The 19,865-nt window shown below is 39.1% G+C and overlaps 1 protein-coding gene across 27 annotated transcripts in view; it reads right to left on the bottom strand.

The window, feature by feature from the left end:
• Positions 1–19,865, bottom strand: part of NEB (nebulin) — a 194,171-nt gene that overhangs the window by 154,409 nt on the left and 19,897 nt on the right. For all 27 annotated transcript variants that reach the window (XM_036319262.1, XM_036319266.1, XM_036319277.1 and 24 more), the window contains exons 11-28: positions 17,823–17,927; positions 17,093–17,200; positions 14,444–14,560; positions 12,692–12,796; positions 12,503–12,610; positions 12,315–12,419; positions 11,803–11,901; positions 10,632–10,736; positions 9,553–9,660; positions 9,357–9,470; positions 7,683–7,784; positions 7,478–7,585; positions 7,287–7,391; positions 6,207–6,305; positions 4,409–4,513; positions 3,732–3,839; positions 3,536–3,649; positions 915–1,112 (exon numbers count right to left, since the gene is read on the bottom strand). In XM_036319262.1, coding sequence (XP_036175155.1) covers positions 915–1,112; positions 3,536–3,649; positions 3,732–3,839; positions 4,409–4,513; positions 6,207–6,305; positions 7,287–7,391; positions 7,478–7,585; positions 7,683–7,784; positions 9,357–9,470; positions 9,553–9,660; positions 10,632–10,736; positions 11,803–11,901; positions 12,315–12,419; positions 12,503–12,610; positions 12,692–12,796; positions 14,444–14,560; positions 17,093–17,200; positions 17,823–17,927 — 2,013 coding nt within the window. The remainder of the gene's footprint in view (positions 1–914; positions 1,113–3,535; positions 3,650–3,731; positions 3,840–4,408; positions 4,514–6,206; positions 6,306–7,286; positions 7,392–7,477; positions 7,586–7,682; positions 7,785–9,356; positions 9,471–9,552; positions 9,661–10,631; positions 10,737–11,802; positions 11,902–12,314; positions 12,420–12,502; positions 12,611–12,691; positions 12,797–14,443; positions 14,561–17,092; positions 17,201–17,822; positions 17,928–19,865) is intronic.

Below are 19,865 nucleotides of genomic sequence, written 5' to 3'. Positions count from 1 at the left end.
AGGTAGGAAAACCTGACAAATGCTACAAGACTGATGAACCTTGTGGACATTACACAAAGTGGTTAGGGTTAGGGTCAGGGTTAGGGGAAGCCATTCACAAAAGACAAATATGGGATTATTGCATTTACATGAGGTCTCTAGAGTAGTCTAACTTATAGAAACAGAAAGTAGAGGGTGGTTGCCAGGGGTTGAGGGAGGGAGGAAATGATGAGCTGTTATTTGTGTGTAGTTTCAGTTTTGTGAGATGACAAAGTTCTGGAGATTGGTTGCACAACAAGGTGAATATAATTAACTGCTACAGAAGTGTAGACTTAAAATGGTAACGATGGCAAATTTTATGTTAAGTATATTTTGCCACATGTTTAGAAAATAGAATTGTTAGGATAAAGTCTTCAATTGTGTAGCTCAGACAAATTAATTTGCCTAAAGAAGTTTTGATCTGCAGAAAAAAGTCCAGCTACTATAAAAAAAAAATTGATGCTGTAATTATATATTTTATTTTTGGACAAGATAGAAATCCATGTAAAAAATTATTGATAGTGATGATGATAATCATAGTGAATGTTTTTTGAGAACTCACCAAGACCTGGTACCCTGCTAAATATTTTTGCAAACATTTAAATCCCCCAAACGGTTGTTTTGTTTTATTCCAATTTTACAAGGAGGACTGTAGACTCAGCAAAATAACTTTCCCCAAGGGAAACAGTGATGGGGTATATACTAGACCCAGGTCTCTCTAACTCTGAAGGGTGTTCTCTCATAGAACCACAGGGGTAACTTTCCCATTACAGAGTTCTTACATACAGAAGAACATGCCGACATCTGTGAGAAATGCCAAAAATCTCACCCCACTTAGAAATCTTTCTCAGTTTCTACCTTATTTTAGGAGGGAATAGAGGAAATCGGACACTCACGTCGCTCTGCAGTGCATACGCCTTCTTGGCCAGGTCCAGGTTGATGCTGTCGGGCGGGTAGCTGTAATTGTGTAGGACGTGCTTGTAGTCCATGTCACTGGCGATTGCCTGAGCTTTCTTAGCCTGAGTGACTTGGAGCATATCGAGAGGTGTCGTGTAGATAGTTTTTGACTTTTCATAGTCTTTATGATATTCACGCTGTGAATAGGAAATTACCGTTTATTACCTTAATGGATCTCCAGAAAAAGCACAGAGATCTCTCATAAACAAAAATACGAGTTCAGAAAAACAGATCCAAACATCTGAGTAGCTATTTTTTTCCTAAAATTTGTTCATATGTTACACATTGTTGAAATGCTCCCCCAAATCATACATGGACAGATCTTCTCAAATCTCTTTTTAGATCAAAGTACAACCGTCAGACATCAGGAATGGGCCATGGCTTCTGCTTCAGCCAAGTATTACTTTATTTTAAAACAGGGGTTTTCAAAGACTGCTAACAAACTATATGACCTCTGGAGGTAATCTAACCTTTGAAGAGTTTTCCAATAAGGGAGTGTTTTTTTGGTTGACCAAAATCATAAGACAATCATTTCTACTTCTGGTTTTATAAGATGTCAGCTTGATAAACAGAAGTGTACACTTGACCCTTGGAGTTTCTAAAGTCATCTTTAAAGGGATAGTTTCTGATTTTTCAACCTGATTATTCCACATTTGACAGGGCATAAGCCCCACTGAGAATCTCAAAGGTTTTTTCATACTACGTTTAATTTTTGGTAACAATTTAAAAGAAACTTCAGATTGCAGTAGCTATAACATCTCAAAGGAGAAACGTCTGTGAAGTTGAGCCATTAAAGTAACCTTGGCCCTTGTGTTCTCATAAAATGAATGTCCTCACTGAGCCTCAGAAGGCACTTCCATTGGCTGTTTTTTTGGAATGGTTAGCCAGGCTACTAATGAGGTCAAAGTCCCAGCTTCATCAACTGCCTTAATGAGAGACAGTTGCCGTTAGGAAAATTCTAAACCCATTATATGTCCCCATAGTCATAGGATCATTAAAGACAGTGACCCAAGCTAGCAAATACAGATATGCATTATAAATCTGTAGAAATTCCTTTCGCAAATGATCCAATCTGTTAGGGAATGTGATCTTCCTTCCAATATTTTGTGGGTTGTAACTTTCACTGAATAAATTTATCCCTTAGTTGTAAAATCTAGATCTTAGTTTATAAAAATAAAATGTGAAAACTTTCTGATGGTATGAAAAAACATTAAAAAATGTAAACATAGTTTGTCTTTATTACAAATAAACTGATAAAGCAATGTTGCAGCAGCAGTTGGTGTGTGGGAGTGTTTTTGACTCCTTTGTTTATGTTCATACTCCTTCACACATACCTGCACATATAAAATGTTGTCAAAGGTCCAAAGGGCTTTAAAAGATTCTTTTAAAAAGCTATGCATGTTCTATACCTGCAGCTTAGCATTGAGCCTGGATATTATGTGTTAATGGCTCATTAGTGACTTTTCTTTTGGATGCCAACATCAATCAATTAAGAAGTGTTTACTGAGCACTATTATGTGCCTAGTGTTCTAATGGGTTCTGTGATAGGATGAAAAAACAAAGATAAATATACATGTGCTCTCAACAGAGAGCTATAACCTTTTTGAGTTAAGAACAGATAAGGAAGTAGAGAACAAGATGTTTTATGTATGTAAGCATGGTATACTGACATAGTTCAGTGTGAAGTTATTAGATAAAGTAACTGAATGGAATGTCTTAAAGTTCTTCATGAGTAAATGCAAAATGACTGAGAGAAGGTACATACCGATCACATGAGCTCATGGGTAAAAGGAAAGCAAATAATACATACATCCATCTATTTAATAATGAAAAACTGATATTTGCAAGCTATGTTGAACATTCTTAACACTCTTACGTGGTTCTCTAAACATTTTTTAAATACATCATATACTGCAATTTGCAATAGTAGATGTTTGCTTCTCTATAGTAAGAATTTTAGCCAAAAGATAATAGATGGTCCATAGACAAGCCTTAGGAAAGCCATAAATTCTCTGAAATGCAGGCAAAAGGCATAGAAAAAAGTTTGTTTTTTGAGATGGATAATCCAAATACTTTATCAGATTCTCAAAGGGACTATGATTAATGAGCATTTTTCTAGGCCAATACTAATTTCCAAATTATCAATAAAGAGCAATGATAGCTACACTAAGATTTTTATCTGTTGACTCAAGATTTTCTTCCAAAATAAAGACAGTTTTAAAAACCATGATTTCAAAGGTTATTTTTCAATTAGAAGAAAATATGAGAATACCTAGTGATGTTTTCCAAAAGGTTTTAAGAATTACAACCAATATTCTATTAAATATTAACACATTTTTCAAAGTGAATGGACATCAAGTACAAAGCAATAATTTTCCTCCTCAATCACAAGAGGTGGAAGAATCTGGGAGATTGTTCCACTTCTAAAGTTCTCCCCAGCAGTTTGTTGTTTTGAACCTGAGAGGTCCATGGATAGAGAATCCTTTTACTTGCTACTGCCCTTGGGCACGTTGACAGGGATGCCATCTTGAAAGCGAGACAGACTGACAAAAGCACTCACATCACTCTGCATTTTGGCCGTCTTCAGAGAGTGCAGCATCTTGGGGTCGTCATTAATGCTGAGGGCTCCAATCATTTTGCCCCTGTTTTTCTCATAGTCTTTCTTGTACATCACCTGCAAAGACAGCATACATGCAGCTCCCACTCATCAGGGAACAGCACCGAGTCCCCCAGCCCAGGTCCCAGGCCATGCTCACCTCACTAGCATTCTTGCTGTTGGCTTTGGCTGCCAGCAGGGGAATGGCATCCACTTTAATGTTGAATTTCTTAGCTTTGGTCTTCTCCCAGTCGTGCTTATAGACATTCTGGACAGGAAAATTTCAGCAAAAGGAATTGTAAAAAAACATCTAACACAGATTCACCCAGTAAAAATAAAAATAAAAACATTGAAAATGTGCATCTGTGGATTTATTTCCCTATATCTAATATATTTACCAAATGGTAGTATACTACTGATTTACCTATCATCCAGCTTTATCCCATAACTACCAAATAAGTATCACATCCTTGTTCTAATGTTCTGTGAACTTTCTAAAGACTCTGCTGTCCTGGTGTATAAAGGATAACATAAAATAGAAACCACTAGGAGGTGAAATATGACATTCACATGGGAGAGATCTTGTAAAACTCTAGGGATTAGCAGAGGGGTAACAGAGAATGTTTCTGACAGTAACAGAGACTGCGGAAAATGAAATCTGATAACTAAGTAAGGTCTTTAAGGGTACTTAGGTCTTAAAAAAACTCTGCTTACACTCTGATACCAATCTCATAGCTGTTTATTTGCATAGCTCTTAACCCGGCCTTTTTGAACACCGATGGCATTGCCTCTTTTCGTGTGCGTATAAACATAGGCCTCTGTGGCTTTGGTACTCACATCACTCAGGTTATAGGCGTTGACTCTGTGCTGGATGAACTGTGGAGCGTCTGCTGGCACATTGCACTTGAACTTCTCGCCTTCATGTTTTGCTTTGTAATTCAGCTGAAACACAGTAAGGAGTGGTCAAACAGTTCAGGATAGGCACTTTCTTGAATTTATGTGGAAGAGTATGTATCGCTAAGTCATCTCTACCGTTTTGTTTTTGTTTTTGTTTTTGAATGCCTCAAAGAAAGAGTCAATCCCATTGAAGTGCAGCCCAGAGCCCAGGTGCTCGGTCCCTCTTTCCGGGCTTGTGGTATAACCAAACTTTGGGTTGTCATTTTGTAAATCCAATATGTACGTGGCAAACTTATTGTCTGATCTAAACTTCTAGGCTGTACCTTGAAGGCAGAAACACCTTGAATCTATGAAATTGTGTAAGAACACTAACAACAATAATGATTCTAAATAACATACTATCAGAGTTAAAAAGATAGGTAAATTCTTATTAAAAATACAAAATACTGTATAGAACTTTATTTAAAATTTTAAACGTTACATTAGGTGGAAGGAAGGGAACATAAAGAGCAAACAGGGCTGATGACTTGTGCAGGTGAAGGCAAATGGGCAAGATTGAGAAGGACTGTGGAATAAGCATCTTCAAAGTAGAGCCCTTGGCCTAATGAGGCCAAGGAGAAGAGCGGGTGGGAACTGGGCACTGCGCACAGCACCATATTCCATCTTGTCAAGTTCAGTGGGGTCAGTGGTGTTAATGATTAGCTGTTCTTTCTGGGGCACAAAATATTAATATGCTAGGAAGCATTGCATATGAACCAATATGACTTCTCGGTTATAATGATGCCATTCTCTTCTTTACCCATGGCACATGAGCGAATTCATGTCATTAAAACATGTTTCATGGAGGGGCGATCTGTATGTTTTAATTTACTGTCTTGAGAAGGATGTGCTGCTCGTCAGCATTTAGCTATGTTAGCACCTGGCTGCTCGGTTGGGTCTATCAATCACAGGATCGTCATCACCTAGAGCTTATCAGCGAGTCAGACCTACTGACTCAGAGTCTGCATTTGAACAGGGGCACTGGGCAACCCACATGACTATGAATGCTTTGAGAAAAACGGCAGCTTTCCCCCGATCTTAGTAGGGCAGATCATTGTGCCATAGATATTTCCTGACCACCCAATTTAAAGTGTCCAACCAGTCACTCTACCTTCTGTCATCCTATTTTAATCCTGCAACTCCATCCTATATTCTTTTTTTAAAAAATTATTGTCTGATATATTTCTCATTTCTGTGCTCTTTTTCTCATTGTAAAGTCTTTGTTGGGCAACTTAAGAATGGGAAATGCTTGCCTTGTTAGCTACTCAAGTGAATGCTTCTGTAGTTTATTTAAGTTACCATGGAATTTTAGTATGCCTTATTTCTAGTATGCATTGTTTTTGGTATAATCCTGATGAGCAAATTCCCACTAAAAATTAATGAGTTACTGAATAAAATTACTAGCTATTTTAATTATTGTCTAACATCATTTTTTCCTGAGGCTGCAATTCAATCTAGCAGTTACTTATTTCTACAGAAATCACCCCCTCCTTTATCTCCTACCATTTCACCTCTACTACTTATTGTCCCCCTCCTCAGTATGCTTTGGCTACTTCATTCCAAGATTTTAAAGAAATCTTGAAAAATGACATAGTTGGGATGATGACTACATGCATGAAGATTAAGCAAGTAAATGCTTACAGTTCAAACAATCAAGGCATTCTGGGCCACCCACATACGTATCAATCAGGGCACTTACATCGCTAAGCTGCTTCGTGTTGAGCTGGGCTTGCAGCAGTACAGGAGTATCAGTGACGGCTGTGAACTTGGTCTTATCTGGATGAAGTTTGTAGGCATGCTAGAAAAGATGTTCTTTAATGAAATTTCATGATGTATTTTTATATTCTTGTTTGTATACATACACATATAAAACATATATAAACATAGAAAAAGTTTCCAGCCAAAAATAGTTTACTTCCTGAAAATTTGGTTGATATGTTCTTTCTCTCTCTCTCTCTCTCTCTCTCTCTCTCTCTCTCTCTCTCTCTCTCTCTCCCTGAAGTTGCTTCTAAACTGGTCTCCCTGTAGTTTAGCAATCAGATTCATCTTCCCCATGCTGAAGCCCTACATGACTCTCCACTGGACTTGATATTCACTCTAAACTGTCTCTTGGCTTATAAGCCCTACCCTACAGAAACCACTCTTCCTTCATCTCCTACCATTTCATCTCTTACTACTCATTATGCTTCAACCACCTCATCCCTTCAATCCTTTAATGCCAAGCTTGTTCTCTCCTTGGGCTGTTCTCATTGCTGCTCTTACCTTGATCTTGGCATGGCTGCCTTAGACCTTCCTTGACTATCCAATCTACAAGTCCATGCAATCCCTCTCTCCCACAGCATCCTATTTTCATTCTGTAGCATTCACTCTGCGTTAGCTGTCTTAATGCCTGATATCTTTATCTTTCTTTTTCTGTGCTCTTTGTTCATCGTCTGTATCTCCAACACAAATGCACACTCCATGAGAGGCAGCCAACCTTGTCAGCACCGAGGACAGCATTTGGCACAAATTTGTTGGATGGATGAACACCCATTGCTTACAAATCTCTGTTTCCTCTGTTTCCCTTGAGGTCATATATACCCTAATGGAAACAAAGATTTCTGAAACCTGAAATTATTTTGTAACAAATAGGCTTCTTCACAGTAACTTTTGTGTTCCCCAATTCCATACAAAAGCCAAAATTTAATACCTCCAAATAGCATTTAAACTCTTGCTCAATTTACCACTAGATGGCACAAGCATTCCAAACCCAATTTCAGAAGTTCACAGCAGCACTTACGTCTTTACACTGGTCTAGCTTCTTGATTGCTTCATATTCTTGTGTGATTGTCTGAGGGAAATAACATTTCCCTTTATCTTCTTCATATTCTGCTTTGTAATTTTTCTGTAACGAGAAAGAACAAAAATGGATGGTGACTGCTACTGCTCCCAGTGTCACTGTGAGGCACTGCCAATTGTCTTCACACTTACCTCACTGTTTTGTGCTGAAACTTTCATGCAGTGTGATTGATATGGGTCTTCAAAACTGCCTATGTAATGTCCCAGAATATTCTGTACATACTTATCTTTATATTTAGCCTGAAAAAGGAAATATATGTAACTCAGATGGACAATTATTTGTCAGACAGGAGGAAAGCCTTCCCCCAACCCCAGAGGTGGGCACGGCCTTTCGAACCTCGCTGAAGGTCTTCAGCAGAGTATCAAGTTGGTACTTGGGGGTCTCGCAGTAATTCATGCTCTTTGCCTTTGTCTTCTCATAGTTTTCCTTGTACAATCTCTGTCAAAGGAAGAAGAAAATCAAACAAAGGGGAAAACTCTGATGGTGTAAAAGCCATTCATTCACATCATTGCTGTGCTTTAACCGAAAGAGAAAATTTTGTATTTTTTCAGCATCAATTTTCTACAAAGCAAAAAAGCAGGATGAGCATGGGAGAGGCTCATGTCTTGTGTAATCTAGTCTCCTGATAAGGATAAGTATGTTTGCTTTACTTCTCCTAACATTTCTCAGCTGGAATAAATCAGAGCACACAAGTACTACTGTCTAAGCAACTTTTGGTCTTGAAACAATTCTTTCCTCTTGAGTGTGTGAAGGACAATTACTTTTTTAAGAGTTGGAAAAATGAAGTAAAAGGTGTAAGGTGAGCCTTTTACCTTAGGCACAGTCTTTTTTTAATATATATTTTTATTGATTTAAGAGAGAGAAGGGGAAAGGGAGAGAGAATCATCAATGATGAGAGACAATCATTGGTCTGCTGCCCTTGACCAGAATCGAACCTGCAGGCCAATGCTCTATCCACTGAGCCAAACTGGCTAGGAGTAGGCACAGTCTTAAGAAAGTATTTAGTTCAGCACTTGATGAAAACCTCTGTAAGTTACCTTTTATCATTAAGGCCTGATATTTTACTTTATAGCAATAATACATGAAAAGACGGGACTTCTATTTTATTGTATGTATCATATATTTCTTCATATTCTCTTGTAATTCTCCCATATAGAAATGAAAAAAAACATACTTACTAAAGACAGAACTATGTGTAAATGATACAGAATAGGAAGTATTTATTTTTTGTATGAATTAGAAAAGTAATTTTGTAAATAGTTTTATTTTATATATAATAAGTATTCTAACGGCTTTAAAATACAATCGGGAAAAAAATAAAATAAGATCAGTACTTTGTAAAATTCTTAAAATAATTTGCTTTTGAAGTTATGCTTCATCTAGTTATTCCTACTTTGTCTTTAGCCTGATTTCTCACTTTTTGCCTTTTATTTATTTACTTGTCCTTATCCTGAGGATATGTTTATTGATATTTAGAGAGAGGAAGGAAGAGGGAGAAAAACATCCACTTGAGTGAAACATCAATCAGTTGTTTCTCTATGTGCCCCAACCAGAGATCGAACCCACAACCTCTGGTGTATGGGACGATGCTCCAACCAACTGAGTCACCTGGCCAAGGCTGCCTTTTATTTTTCTCCATGTGTTTTTGTAAAGTGCCTTTCGTCAGGTCATGGCATGGAATGAATACACTTTCATACATTCTGAGATACTAAGCCCATTTCTAGGAAAAGCAATACAGAAAATGATACTGCTGGTAAAAATTTCCCCCTAATAAAACAGAAGGCAGTAAGGAGACGATGGGGGAACTTTACAATATCCACTGATGTCTCCAAGTACAGAGACATCATAAAAATGAGGAAGTTAATCATCCTCTACCACGGGGCTTTCATGTTTGACTTGTCATCCTGAATCTGAGATTTTACTTAGGCTAACTAACATCACAGCCAAGGTTACATTAAACAGCAAGTGCAGCCACAGCTGAAAATCAGGGGGATTGACAAAAGCACTCACATCACTCTGCATTTTGGCCGTCTTCAGAGAGTGCAGCATCTTGGGGTCGTCATTAATGCTGAGGGCTCCAATCATTTTGCCCCTGTTTTTCTCATAGTCTTTCTTGTACATCACCTGCAAAGACAGCACACATGCAGCTCCCACTCATCAGGGAACAGCACCGAGTCCCCCAGCCCAGGTCCCAGGCCATGCTCACCTCGCTAGCATTCTTGCTGTTGGCTTTGGCTGCCAGCAGGGGAATGGCATCCACTTTAATGTCGAATTTCTTAGCTTTGGTCTTCTCCCAGTCATGCTTGTAGACATTCTGGACAGGAAAATTTCAGCAAAGGAATTGACAAAAGGGATCTGCATGTTATCACACTTTGGAGACTAAAAGGTACCCTAATACTTTGTCTTACTATAAAATAAAGAGGCTGTTTTCATTGTCCACAAAATCATGCATGCTTTAGATACTTCTCCTCAAGCTGAAGCTTCTAACTACAAGTTTAACCTTTTCTACTCTCCATTAGAACATTTTATCAAATTAACTTAATTCTAGTAATCATACTAATATATGATTCCTAACACTGGATATTTTATAGGATGGCACAAATATTTTACAGTTAACTTTTTGTGGTATTAAAGCATCATTTTAATTTTATCTCAAAGTCCTCTGCAAAGGTTATTTTACGAATTATTATAGTACTCTTTGATGCTGGGTAATACTAGTACTTATTTATAGGATTGTTGAAGAAATGGAAACCCCTAAGGGTAATTTGACTTTTCTATAGAATTAAGTCTGGAAATAAAAGATAGCACTGGATACCTGGCCTTATGCCTTTTGAATACCTTATATCTTCCTTAGTGCCAGTACTCTTACATGTAGAAATGAGATTATTCACGTGAAACTAGAAACATTATGGGCTTGGGGAATAAATGAAATAACACTCAATCTTTAAAAAATCAAACCCTGGACGAAAATTAAACATAGTATAATACAAATGAGTATATGACTAACCGATCTAACATTAAGTTTGCAATTAGACACACATGAGTGGTGGCATTTTGAAGGCTGGTTAAAATCTATTAGGACAGTCCAGGTGTATGAAGCTCCTGGCATGATTGCTACACACATTTTATAAGGTTAAGTCAAAGTTACATTGGCAGAGGCAGAGGAACACGATACAAACATTAACTGTTCATCCCATCTTTAGCATTATATTTATTTAGTGAAACAGTTAAAAAATAAAAGCACAAGTTGTCAGTATATCGATGGCATAGCGGCAAGGAACTCACATCACTCAGGTTATAAGCGTTGACTCTGTGCTGGATAAAGGCGGGAGTATCTGGAGGTATATGGCACTTGAACTTTTCACTTTCATGTTTCGCTTTGTAATTTAGCTGAGAGAGAGAGAGAGAGAGAGAGAGAGAGAGAGAGAGAGAGAGAGAGAGAGAGAGAGAGAGAGAAAGAGAGGATTAGTTCAGAAGAAGAATTGTCCTAAGTACAAAAACTAATTTTCATCAAAGAAAATGTAAAATACATTTTGTTAAATAACACCTGACAAAGTTGTTAAGATTAAAAGAGAAATTCGGAGCGAGGGTAGGCCACCTCGCATTCTTGACAACCGTGTGCTGGACGCATGACTGCTGTTGTCACATCTGTTACCCCGGAAGGACCCAAGTGGAAGGAGGTCCCCTTCCCATAGATCACAATTGGCCCTGTGGATTCTGAGAGTGACAGCCCTTTCAAATCTTTTCTTACAAAGACAGGGAGGGGCAAAATAGGTCTGTTTATGTGGAAAATAATACAATACTTAATAAGTAATATTTTGCATACTCACAACTGTAAGCCTCCTTTTGCCCTACCCTGTATGGTTATGTCCCTGTGCAAACATTATGGTTTGTTGATACTCTAATTAAAGCCTTTCATTTCTGGTCTGAGGTTACTTTTATTTTTTAGTTCAACATAAGTTTGGAAATTCATGCTCAAAACTTAGATGATAAAACTTATTACAAATACTCCATTTTCCAAAAACTTATTTGAGGGAGAAAAATCCCAGGTGTTAAATACCTGCTCTGGGCCAGGATGTGGGCTATGCACATATCTCCTTTCACTTAATTTTCAAAACAACCACAAGTTTTAAAAAGGAAATATGAGGCCTGAGAAGTTAAATGATTTGCCTAGACAGCTGGAATTTGAGTCCAGTTTTGACTTCAGAACTCATGTTCTCTTTCAGGGCATTGAGCTACATCAGTCTCCATTATAGAACCATTTTACTAGAATTATCCACCCAAGAAGATGCGGAAGATAAAAGGCAACTAAATGGAAAAATATTTTAGGTGATTACACAAATACACAACTTACATAGCGTTTTGTGTAACCGTGACAAGTTACTGGGTTTTCTGTATAGAATTATGCTACATTGTCCCTCATAACTGCACTGCCTGGGTGGGTAGAGGAACTTACATCACTCAGCTGTTTGGCATTGATCTGGGCTTGCAGCTGAACAGGCGAGTCGGTGACTTGAGTGAATTTTGTCTTATCTGGATGGACTTTGTAGGTGTGCTGTGGGCGAGGAAAGGAATAGGGTTTAGCAATATCACCTGTCAAAACCACATTGGCCAATAGGACGGGTGAGCAGAACCCCACTGCCCAAAAGAAAAGATACAGTTCGTTAATAAAACACTTATTTTTTTTCTAATTAGACTGCAGTGTCTGTGAGAGACACTTTTACACTGCACAAGAAACTCTCCCATATTTTCAGATGCCCAATAACTCTTCTTTGGGAAAATCAGCTAAAATTAGCTCTTGAAATGTATGGACGGTAGAAAAAAAATAGTATATCTACTATAAAATGTAAATTTTCTTTCCATTTTTTGGGTTGCATTTATTTGCAAAAGTGTCAGAATTTTGAACATATCTTGACCACAAGATGCCATGGAGGGCAGTCACGTCCACAGTTCACACCACAGACTTACATCCTTACACTGATCCAGTTTCTTCATAGTTTCATATTCCTGAGTTATGGTCTGGGGGAAGAAGCCTTTGCCTCTGTCCTCTTCATATTCTGCTCTGTAGTTTTTCTATGAGGAAAAGAAATCGACATAAGGATGCAACTATTGTGTTCATGTTATTTGGAAAGTGAAGCAATTGTCTTAGAACTTACATCACTGTTTTGAGCCGTGACTTTCATGCAGTGTGCGTAATATGGGTCTTCATAGCTGCCTACATAATGTCCCAAAATATTCTTTAAGTAGGAATCTTTATATTTAGTCTGAAAAACAAGGCATTTCATTTACTTATTTGTGAAATGATGGGTCTTTTCTTTAACAGGAGTAGTTGTAGGATTGCTTACATCACTGCTGAATTTCTGCAGAACTGCATCCAGCTGAAATTTGGGGGTCTCGCAGTAATTTATGCTCTTTGCCTTTGTCTTTTCATAGTTTTCCTTATACCGTTTCTGTAAAGAAGAAAAATTAGTTAGATTCCTGTCACTCCCGTGCTGATGATAGCACTCGTATTTTCCAACACTAAACCAAAGAAGAAGAAAAAAAAATAGCGCCTATTAACTGCCTTAAAAACTGACAATTAGATGCTGGAGGTGTCATGAGTGATAAGCCTTTTCTATTAGCAATTATTGTGAGGCCTAAGTTTTTAACGTCCTTCAAAAAATTAGGAAACCAAGAAGCTGCCTCAGAGCAAGCCCTCAGTTACAGAGATTCTTGCGTATTTCTGAATTGCTGTTCTCTGTCTCCCAACTCACATACCTTTCCCTCACCACAGGGGCCACAGCGAACAGGAGTATCTGGGCAACAGCGAATTTTTCATTTTTTTAAGCAAACCTTCATGAGAGACTTTAGTAAATGTTGAGAAATACACACTCTCTCTTCCTCCTCCTACCAAGGAAAAACTGTGTACTGTACCATAAAAATAAAGTATATATAAGAACTCATATCATGAATCAACTAAATCCTCTTCCCCACTGGGATTTCTCTTTCGCTGTGACAATGACCATAAGCAATGATCGGAGTGCAGATGCACAACTGAGACACAGGTGGCGCCCGTTTTTCCTGTCGGGTTTCGCAATTGTGAATGATGCTATTCTTTTTTAATATTTTGATACTCCTGCCTGTATCAGCAGAGTGGGTTTAAACTTTGGCTTTTATATGTTTGATAAAGATGGCCTTTATGTAGGAAGCAGGAGATGTGCATTCATTTCCCCACAGAGCTACGTGGACAGATCCATCTACACTCTCTCCCCTGTCACTCACTCACCCCACTTCTCAATCACATGTGTTCATTTCCACAGTGCTGACAACCCAAGGGACAAAGAAAAGATAATGAACCCACCCAGAGAGCCACATATAATCCTCAAACATTGGGAAAACTTAATATAACCCAACCATAAGGGAAAAACTCAACTGATCACGTGTTCAGTCTCTTGAAATATATAGTCAAAGTCGACTGGGGCTGCTAATGCCAGGCCCAGTTCTTACTTATCTAATCCATTTTAATCCAAGTGGATTAGTAAAGCTTTTAACAATCCCAAGTAGTCATTCCTGTGAAGATTTAGGGAGCAGTCTCCTAAGTCCTGCTGTCTGCAAGTGATGGTTTCTGTGGCTAAGATCTGAGGAGACAATGGCAGAGCTGGGGGAACAGCTGTACAACTGGGGGCATTTTCCTCCTTCTCCCAGCAGCCCGCCTGAGGAACCCACAGGCAGGGCACAGAGCTGCGTCACCTCTCTCTCCCTCTCTCCTCCCCTTTCAAAATCTCCTCTACCTCTGTCAAAAAGCACACAGCACGTCTCCTACAATGGACTCTAGTGAGGGAGGCTCAGGCACCTGCAGCCTAGAAGCAAGTAAGGATTTCCCTGCCCATGAGCTTGATCCACAGTCCCCACCCCCACAAATTGACACGTCATGCTCAGAGGCAGCAAGGCCTTCCTGTGGTTAGATGGGTCCAGGGGAACTGCTGCACCAGGGCCTTAAAGCATTTTCAAGGTTATATTTGCATTTAGTCACAATAGAAAAAGAGAGAGTTTGTCTCTCTTTCAACTAAGGTTAAAAACACACACACACACACACTTTTTGATAAGAATATACTTACATCACTTAGCGTATTTCCTGCTGCCATCATCTGCCTCAGCAGTGGGTTCTCTGAAGCAGGAAGTACATTATAATCTGCTTTCCCTTTATCCTTTTCATAGTTTTCTTTGTATTTTACCTGTGGGAGTGAAACAAAGTGATAAACTCTACAGGTTATTTTTGCTCTCCTCTCTATTATGAATATTATGACATAGTTCCACAAATCAATTTTCTCTCTAGAAAAAATGGCAGCTTGACATTTTATAAACAAAATACTCATAGAAACTCATAAAAGGAGCAGAGAAACTGCATACATTTTCAAGATATCTTTTCTTCCCACTCATTGATTCATTCAAAAATCTCCATTATGATATTTTTCTGTATCAATTTACATGCCAGGCTCTGGGACACATACAAGAAAGAATAACACATGGTCCCTGCCCTAAAAGATAGAGGTAGAGAGATACATAAATAATGGGGGAGAGAAAGATACACAAATAATGACAGCACATATCCCAGGTGCCTGCTGCTCCAAAACCCTCATTCAGCTCTTAACGTCCAGCTGCCTATCCACCAACACATTTTTAAAGAAAGAAAGCACCATGAACCTGCTCTTTTATGTTTCATCTGTGGCTATGCGTTGAGCGAGCGTGTACTTAATGTACACGCAGGAGTGGAGGAAGGTGCTGGGGTTGGGACGAATGGTGGCAACTTCAACCTTTCTCTCTGTCCTTACCCCTTTGCACCTTTCACTCCAGCTTTAGCAGAGGCTTTACATGAGGGCTCACAAGCCCCTGTCAGGAACATGTCCCAAAGAGGAGAAGGAGAAAATGGTCCCAGTTCTGACCATAATCCCTAGGGCCAGTCATTTGTTCAGCCATTATAACTGTGGAATATAGACGAGCTCAAAGAATCCCAGATAATCTATCAACATTTAAGAACCCCAGGAAACAAATGCAATCAGCTTGGTATCCAAAGGCAGGAGATACACAACTGAAAACCAGATGCACTGCCCCCTACAGACCACACAGGGGGCTCACCAGGGACGGAAGACAACCTCTCTCTGTTTCATAGAGTTATGTATTTCTTGGGGGGGGGAGGGAGTCCCCACTTCATACATTCATTCATTTTCTTCTTTTCTTTTCAGCAAAATACTTTGAAAGAGTTGAGTATATTCCTATTTTTCTATTTCTCTCTTCTCATTCACTCAACTCAATTGCTCTCATGAAATTCACCAGGGACTATACGCTGATAAATCCATCTCAGAAACATGTGATACAGTTGATCCCTGCCTTCTCCCTCCATTTGCTTCCCAAGAAATCACTCTCTGGACTTTGCTCCTACCTCATCTAGCTGGCGTTTTCACATGGAACACTCCAGAGTTCAGTCTCAGACATTTCCCACACATTCCCTTGATGGCCTCCACGTTATGACATTAAATACTATCCATATGCTGATAACTCCCAACTTTATACAACCTTGCCTTCAGCTGCCCTGAAACTTCGGACTCATGTAATCAACTGCCCATTGACATTTCCACTTGGATATCTAAAATGCATCTCTTACATGTTTGAAATTGAGCTCACGTCTCTCTTGAAAAAAAATTATATATATATAATTTTCACTGCTTTCACAGTTTTTCTTATCTGGATACAAAGAAACCCCATCCATCTAGTTGTTTAGGCCAAACTTTTCTCTCATACTGCACATCCAACCCAATATCAAATTAAGTCAGCTCAACTTGCAAAATACTTCTCATCACTTGTCCTACTACCCACCTGGTTGAAAACATCACTGTGTTTTTGTTTGTTTGTTTGTTTGTTTGTTTTTTAAATATGTTCTAATTGATTTTAGAAGGAGAGGAAGGGTGAGGGAGAGATAGAAACATTGATTAGAGAGAAACATCAGTATCGATTGACTGCCTCCTTCAGACTCCTTACCTGGGATCGAGCCTGCAATCAGGCATGTGCCCTGACTGGGAATCGAACCAGTGACCTCTTGGTGCATGGGTTAATGCTCAACCACTAAGCCACACCAACTGGCTGAAAACCTCACTGTTTTGCACCTGGATACTGAAACAGCCTCTTACATTATGTGATCTTTCTTCTCTCACTCCTCCAGCAGAGCCAAAGCCAGGGTTAGAATCAAATCTGTTTGGCTTTGCAGTTTATGCTCTTTCTAGTGTCCAATCTGCTCTAGAATTCCAAGGCGTCTGATGATTTACCAAAGTCACTCCATAGCATGCCTGAGCCTATCCATGGATGCATGTATATTGTCTATGACTAGATTTCCACCAGTTCATTGGAATGTAAGAAAAATAATGGTAGTGGTGAGTGTGGAAGGGTCTATATATTCATGTGAGACTGCCAACTGCCTTTTCCTGAGGGGGTCTTAAGACCCCTCTTCTGTGTTATGTCTGAGATTATAGCGTTTCTACTTCTTGGTATCAAAAGTCCTCTACTAGATGAGATTTGAGGACGGTAACTGTTTATTGTTAATACTCATACACAGCAAAAAAAATATTTTTTTTTAATTTGGTAGCCCTATTACAATCCCAAAGTACTTTTTGTCCCTTAAGAACCCTTTTTTTTGTATCACATATAAAAACAAGAGTTATAAGAAGTTCACCCACACTGAGATGATCAAGATACATGAGAGAATTTCCTCGTACCTTGCTAGCTGCCACCCCGGCTTGTTTATTCACTTTGTACTCCGGTGTTTCCGTCTGCATGAAGTAGATCTGGTCTTTCATGTTCTCAAAGCTTTCATGATATTTCCTCTGTAAGACATGAAACATACTGAAGAACTCTGTGGGGAAAAACTGTTTAAGGCTTTTACATGGGGAGACAGAGGCCATTTAGAGAAGATACCCAACGCCATGCCCCTCTTGGTTTACACATGTTCCATTACAATTACAGAACATGGTGCCATCACCAAGACAATTAGCAACTTAACAGAGGTTTGGAGCCGTTACAATAGGTGAAAGACAGACTCCAAGAAGAGGCTCTCAAAGGCTGGGGACAAAGACCTTAAGAGGACTTCTGTTTCCCAGTGAGGACAACCTGGAAAGAAACCAATCAGTTTCATAAATGTACTGTTTAGGTTCCCAGCAAAGAATAAATTTAAAAGGGCCCCTTTTACTGGTACTCACTTTGAGACCATATTGCTCCTATGAGAATTGAAGCAAGAATAATGGTATCTGATCAAAAAAATATTTCTCAAAAAAAGAAAAGGAAAGATTGCGGTATTTCTTAACAGGAACTCTACACAAGCCTTGTCCCCAAGAAGAGGTGCCGGGACATAGGTCTTCCAGTACCACTCCGGGTACAGCAGGTGGCTAGAAATCAAAAAGGGAGGGTCCCCTCTCCGACTAGGGCTATCCAGCCATCCTTTCTACTTACTGTGCTGAAGTTATCAGCATTTGTCCTGGCGGCTGCAATTTCAAAGCAAGGTGTCTCACTCCATTTGCCTTTGACTTTATTTTCATAGTCTTGCTTGTATTTTAGCTAGCAGAAAAGAAGACAAGCAAAATCCAGGATTTAACAAATAAGAGTGCAAATCAAGTGGTAATGGTTAGCTTTCAAAAATATCTTGCCCTGGCTGGTTTGGCTCAGTGGATAGAGCGTCGGCCTGTGGACTGGGTTCAATTCCAGTCGGGGGCATGTGCCTTGGTTGCGGGCATATCCCCAGTGGGGGGAGGTGCGGGGGGCAGCTGATTGATGTTTCTCTCTCATCAATATTTCTGGCTCTCTTTTCCTCTCCCTTCCTCTCTGTAAAAAACCAATAAAATATATTTAAATATATATACATATATCTTGATTAGACCTTTTGTGGGTCCTTAAATAGATGTCTTCAAATCCTCCAATACAGTGTCAATTTTCCCAACAAGAAAGCTGAATGAGGGAGATAGAGGTACTAATTCCTCCTCCTCTCACTGAGTTTGGGGACTTAGTTCATTTCAGAACTCACAGATGTTCCCTGATGTTTGAGGGAGGAGAGAGACAGAAGTATCGTCCATTTGTAATTAATTGTTATAATAAAACCACTCAACCCCAGCTTTCCATGCTAAATGAACTTAGCCATTGCTTTGTGAGCTTTAACAGAACCTCTAGTTATACAGAAAGCAATACCAAAACAAATTGTGGCTTGCAGGCCAATGAATAAGACTTCTTCATTTAGACTTGAAGAAATTTTAGTGAGAACTGGAAAGTAATTAAAAAATTAAACTGGGATCTCTTCATAGGTCCCAAACACCATAGCACCAGCGTCCTAGGCTGTGGAAGCCTTGGAGAGAGGAGTTATGTCTTCTTCATTTTGCATCCTCAGAATCTAATACAAATGCAGAATGCAGACGTTACCTTATAAATGTCTGTTCAACTGCACTAAATTGAACTGAGTCCATGGTATGTGGTTTTGAACGACCTTGGCTTGAGTGTTATTTGAATTAGCCTAGCCAACCCCAAACCTGGGCACATGAGCCGGAGTCAGAGCTGGGTTAGAGCAGTTTCCCCTCCTTGGCTCACAGAATGTGTTAACAGACATAACCAATGTGCTTCAAAGTGTTTGTAGGCCTAACCTCCCCCTCCCCCATCACACCCTTCAAGGAAAAAGAAAGTGGTTTTCTCGTATACATTTAGCAGAACAAGCACTAAGGGTAACTGATGTGTAAAGACAGTGAATTTGAGTTAAAGGAATTCCACCCCTCTCTCAAATGCCCTATGTCCTTCCTTCTCAAAAGGTTAATATGCTAAGTAATAACCAAGTGGTCTTAATAGCTATACATTTAAGAGCCCTGGACCTGAATTCAGAAGCTCTGGGCCCACGACTTGACTCTATCATTTCCAAAGGTGTAACTTAGTCTCTCTAAGCTTTAGCTTTCTTAACCATATATGCTGACAATAATATGTATATAGAGGATTGTTGGGGATTTTAAATAATATCACACATACACTAAAAATGGTTTATAAACCATTGATAGTGATAAACAAATGTAAGGTGTATAATAATTGTAACATAACAGAGAGTAAGAAACTCTGAAGAAAAGTGTGTGTGTGTGTGTGTGTGTGTGTGTGTGTGTGTGTGTGTGTGTGTTCTTCAACGGAAAGTTTTGATGAGATAGAATCTGCTTTATACTGCTGATTAGTTTGCCTCCCCTCTTCTTTTGAAGCTTTAAAGAACTGAAGTCAATAAAAACTGATTTTTCAATTTGTTAAGACAGCCTACAGAAACATTTCTAAGCTTTTTGGAGAATAGACCTTATCAGGAATTTGAGAAAACTATAAAATGCCCATAAATACTTACAACTTCAGAGATGCTTTGATGTGCACACACCAGAGGTTAAGATCTCCTGTTGCAGAGATACTGCCATTCCTCTGCCTGCTGTCCAAGGCAGAAAACTCTAGGGTTGGGGGTGGGGAGCAGTTGGGCCCGATGCATCCCCAAAC

This window comes from Myotis myotis, unplaced genomic scaffold (genome assembly GCF_014108235.1).
Source record: "Myotis myotis isolate mMyoMyo1 unplaced genomic scaffold, mMyoMyo1.p scaffold_m19_p_8, whole genome shotgun sequence".
In the NCBI taxonomy this organism is placed as follows: Eukaryota; Metazoa; Chordata; class Mammalia; order Chiroptera; family Vespertilionidae; genus Myotis; species Myotis myotis.
This window is presented reverse-complemented; position numbering and strand designations above follow the sequence as displayed.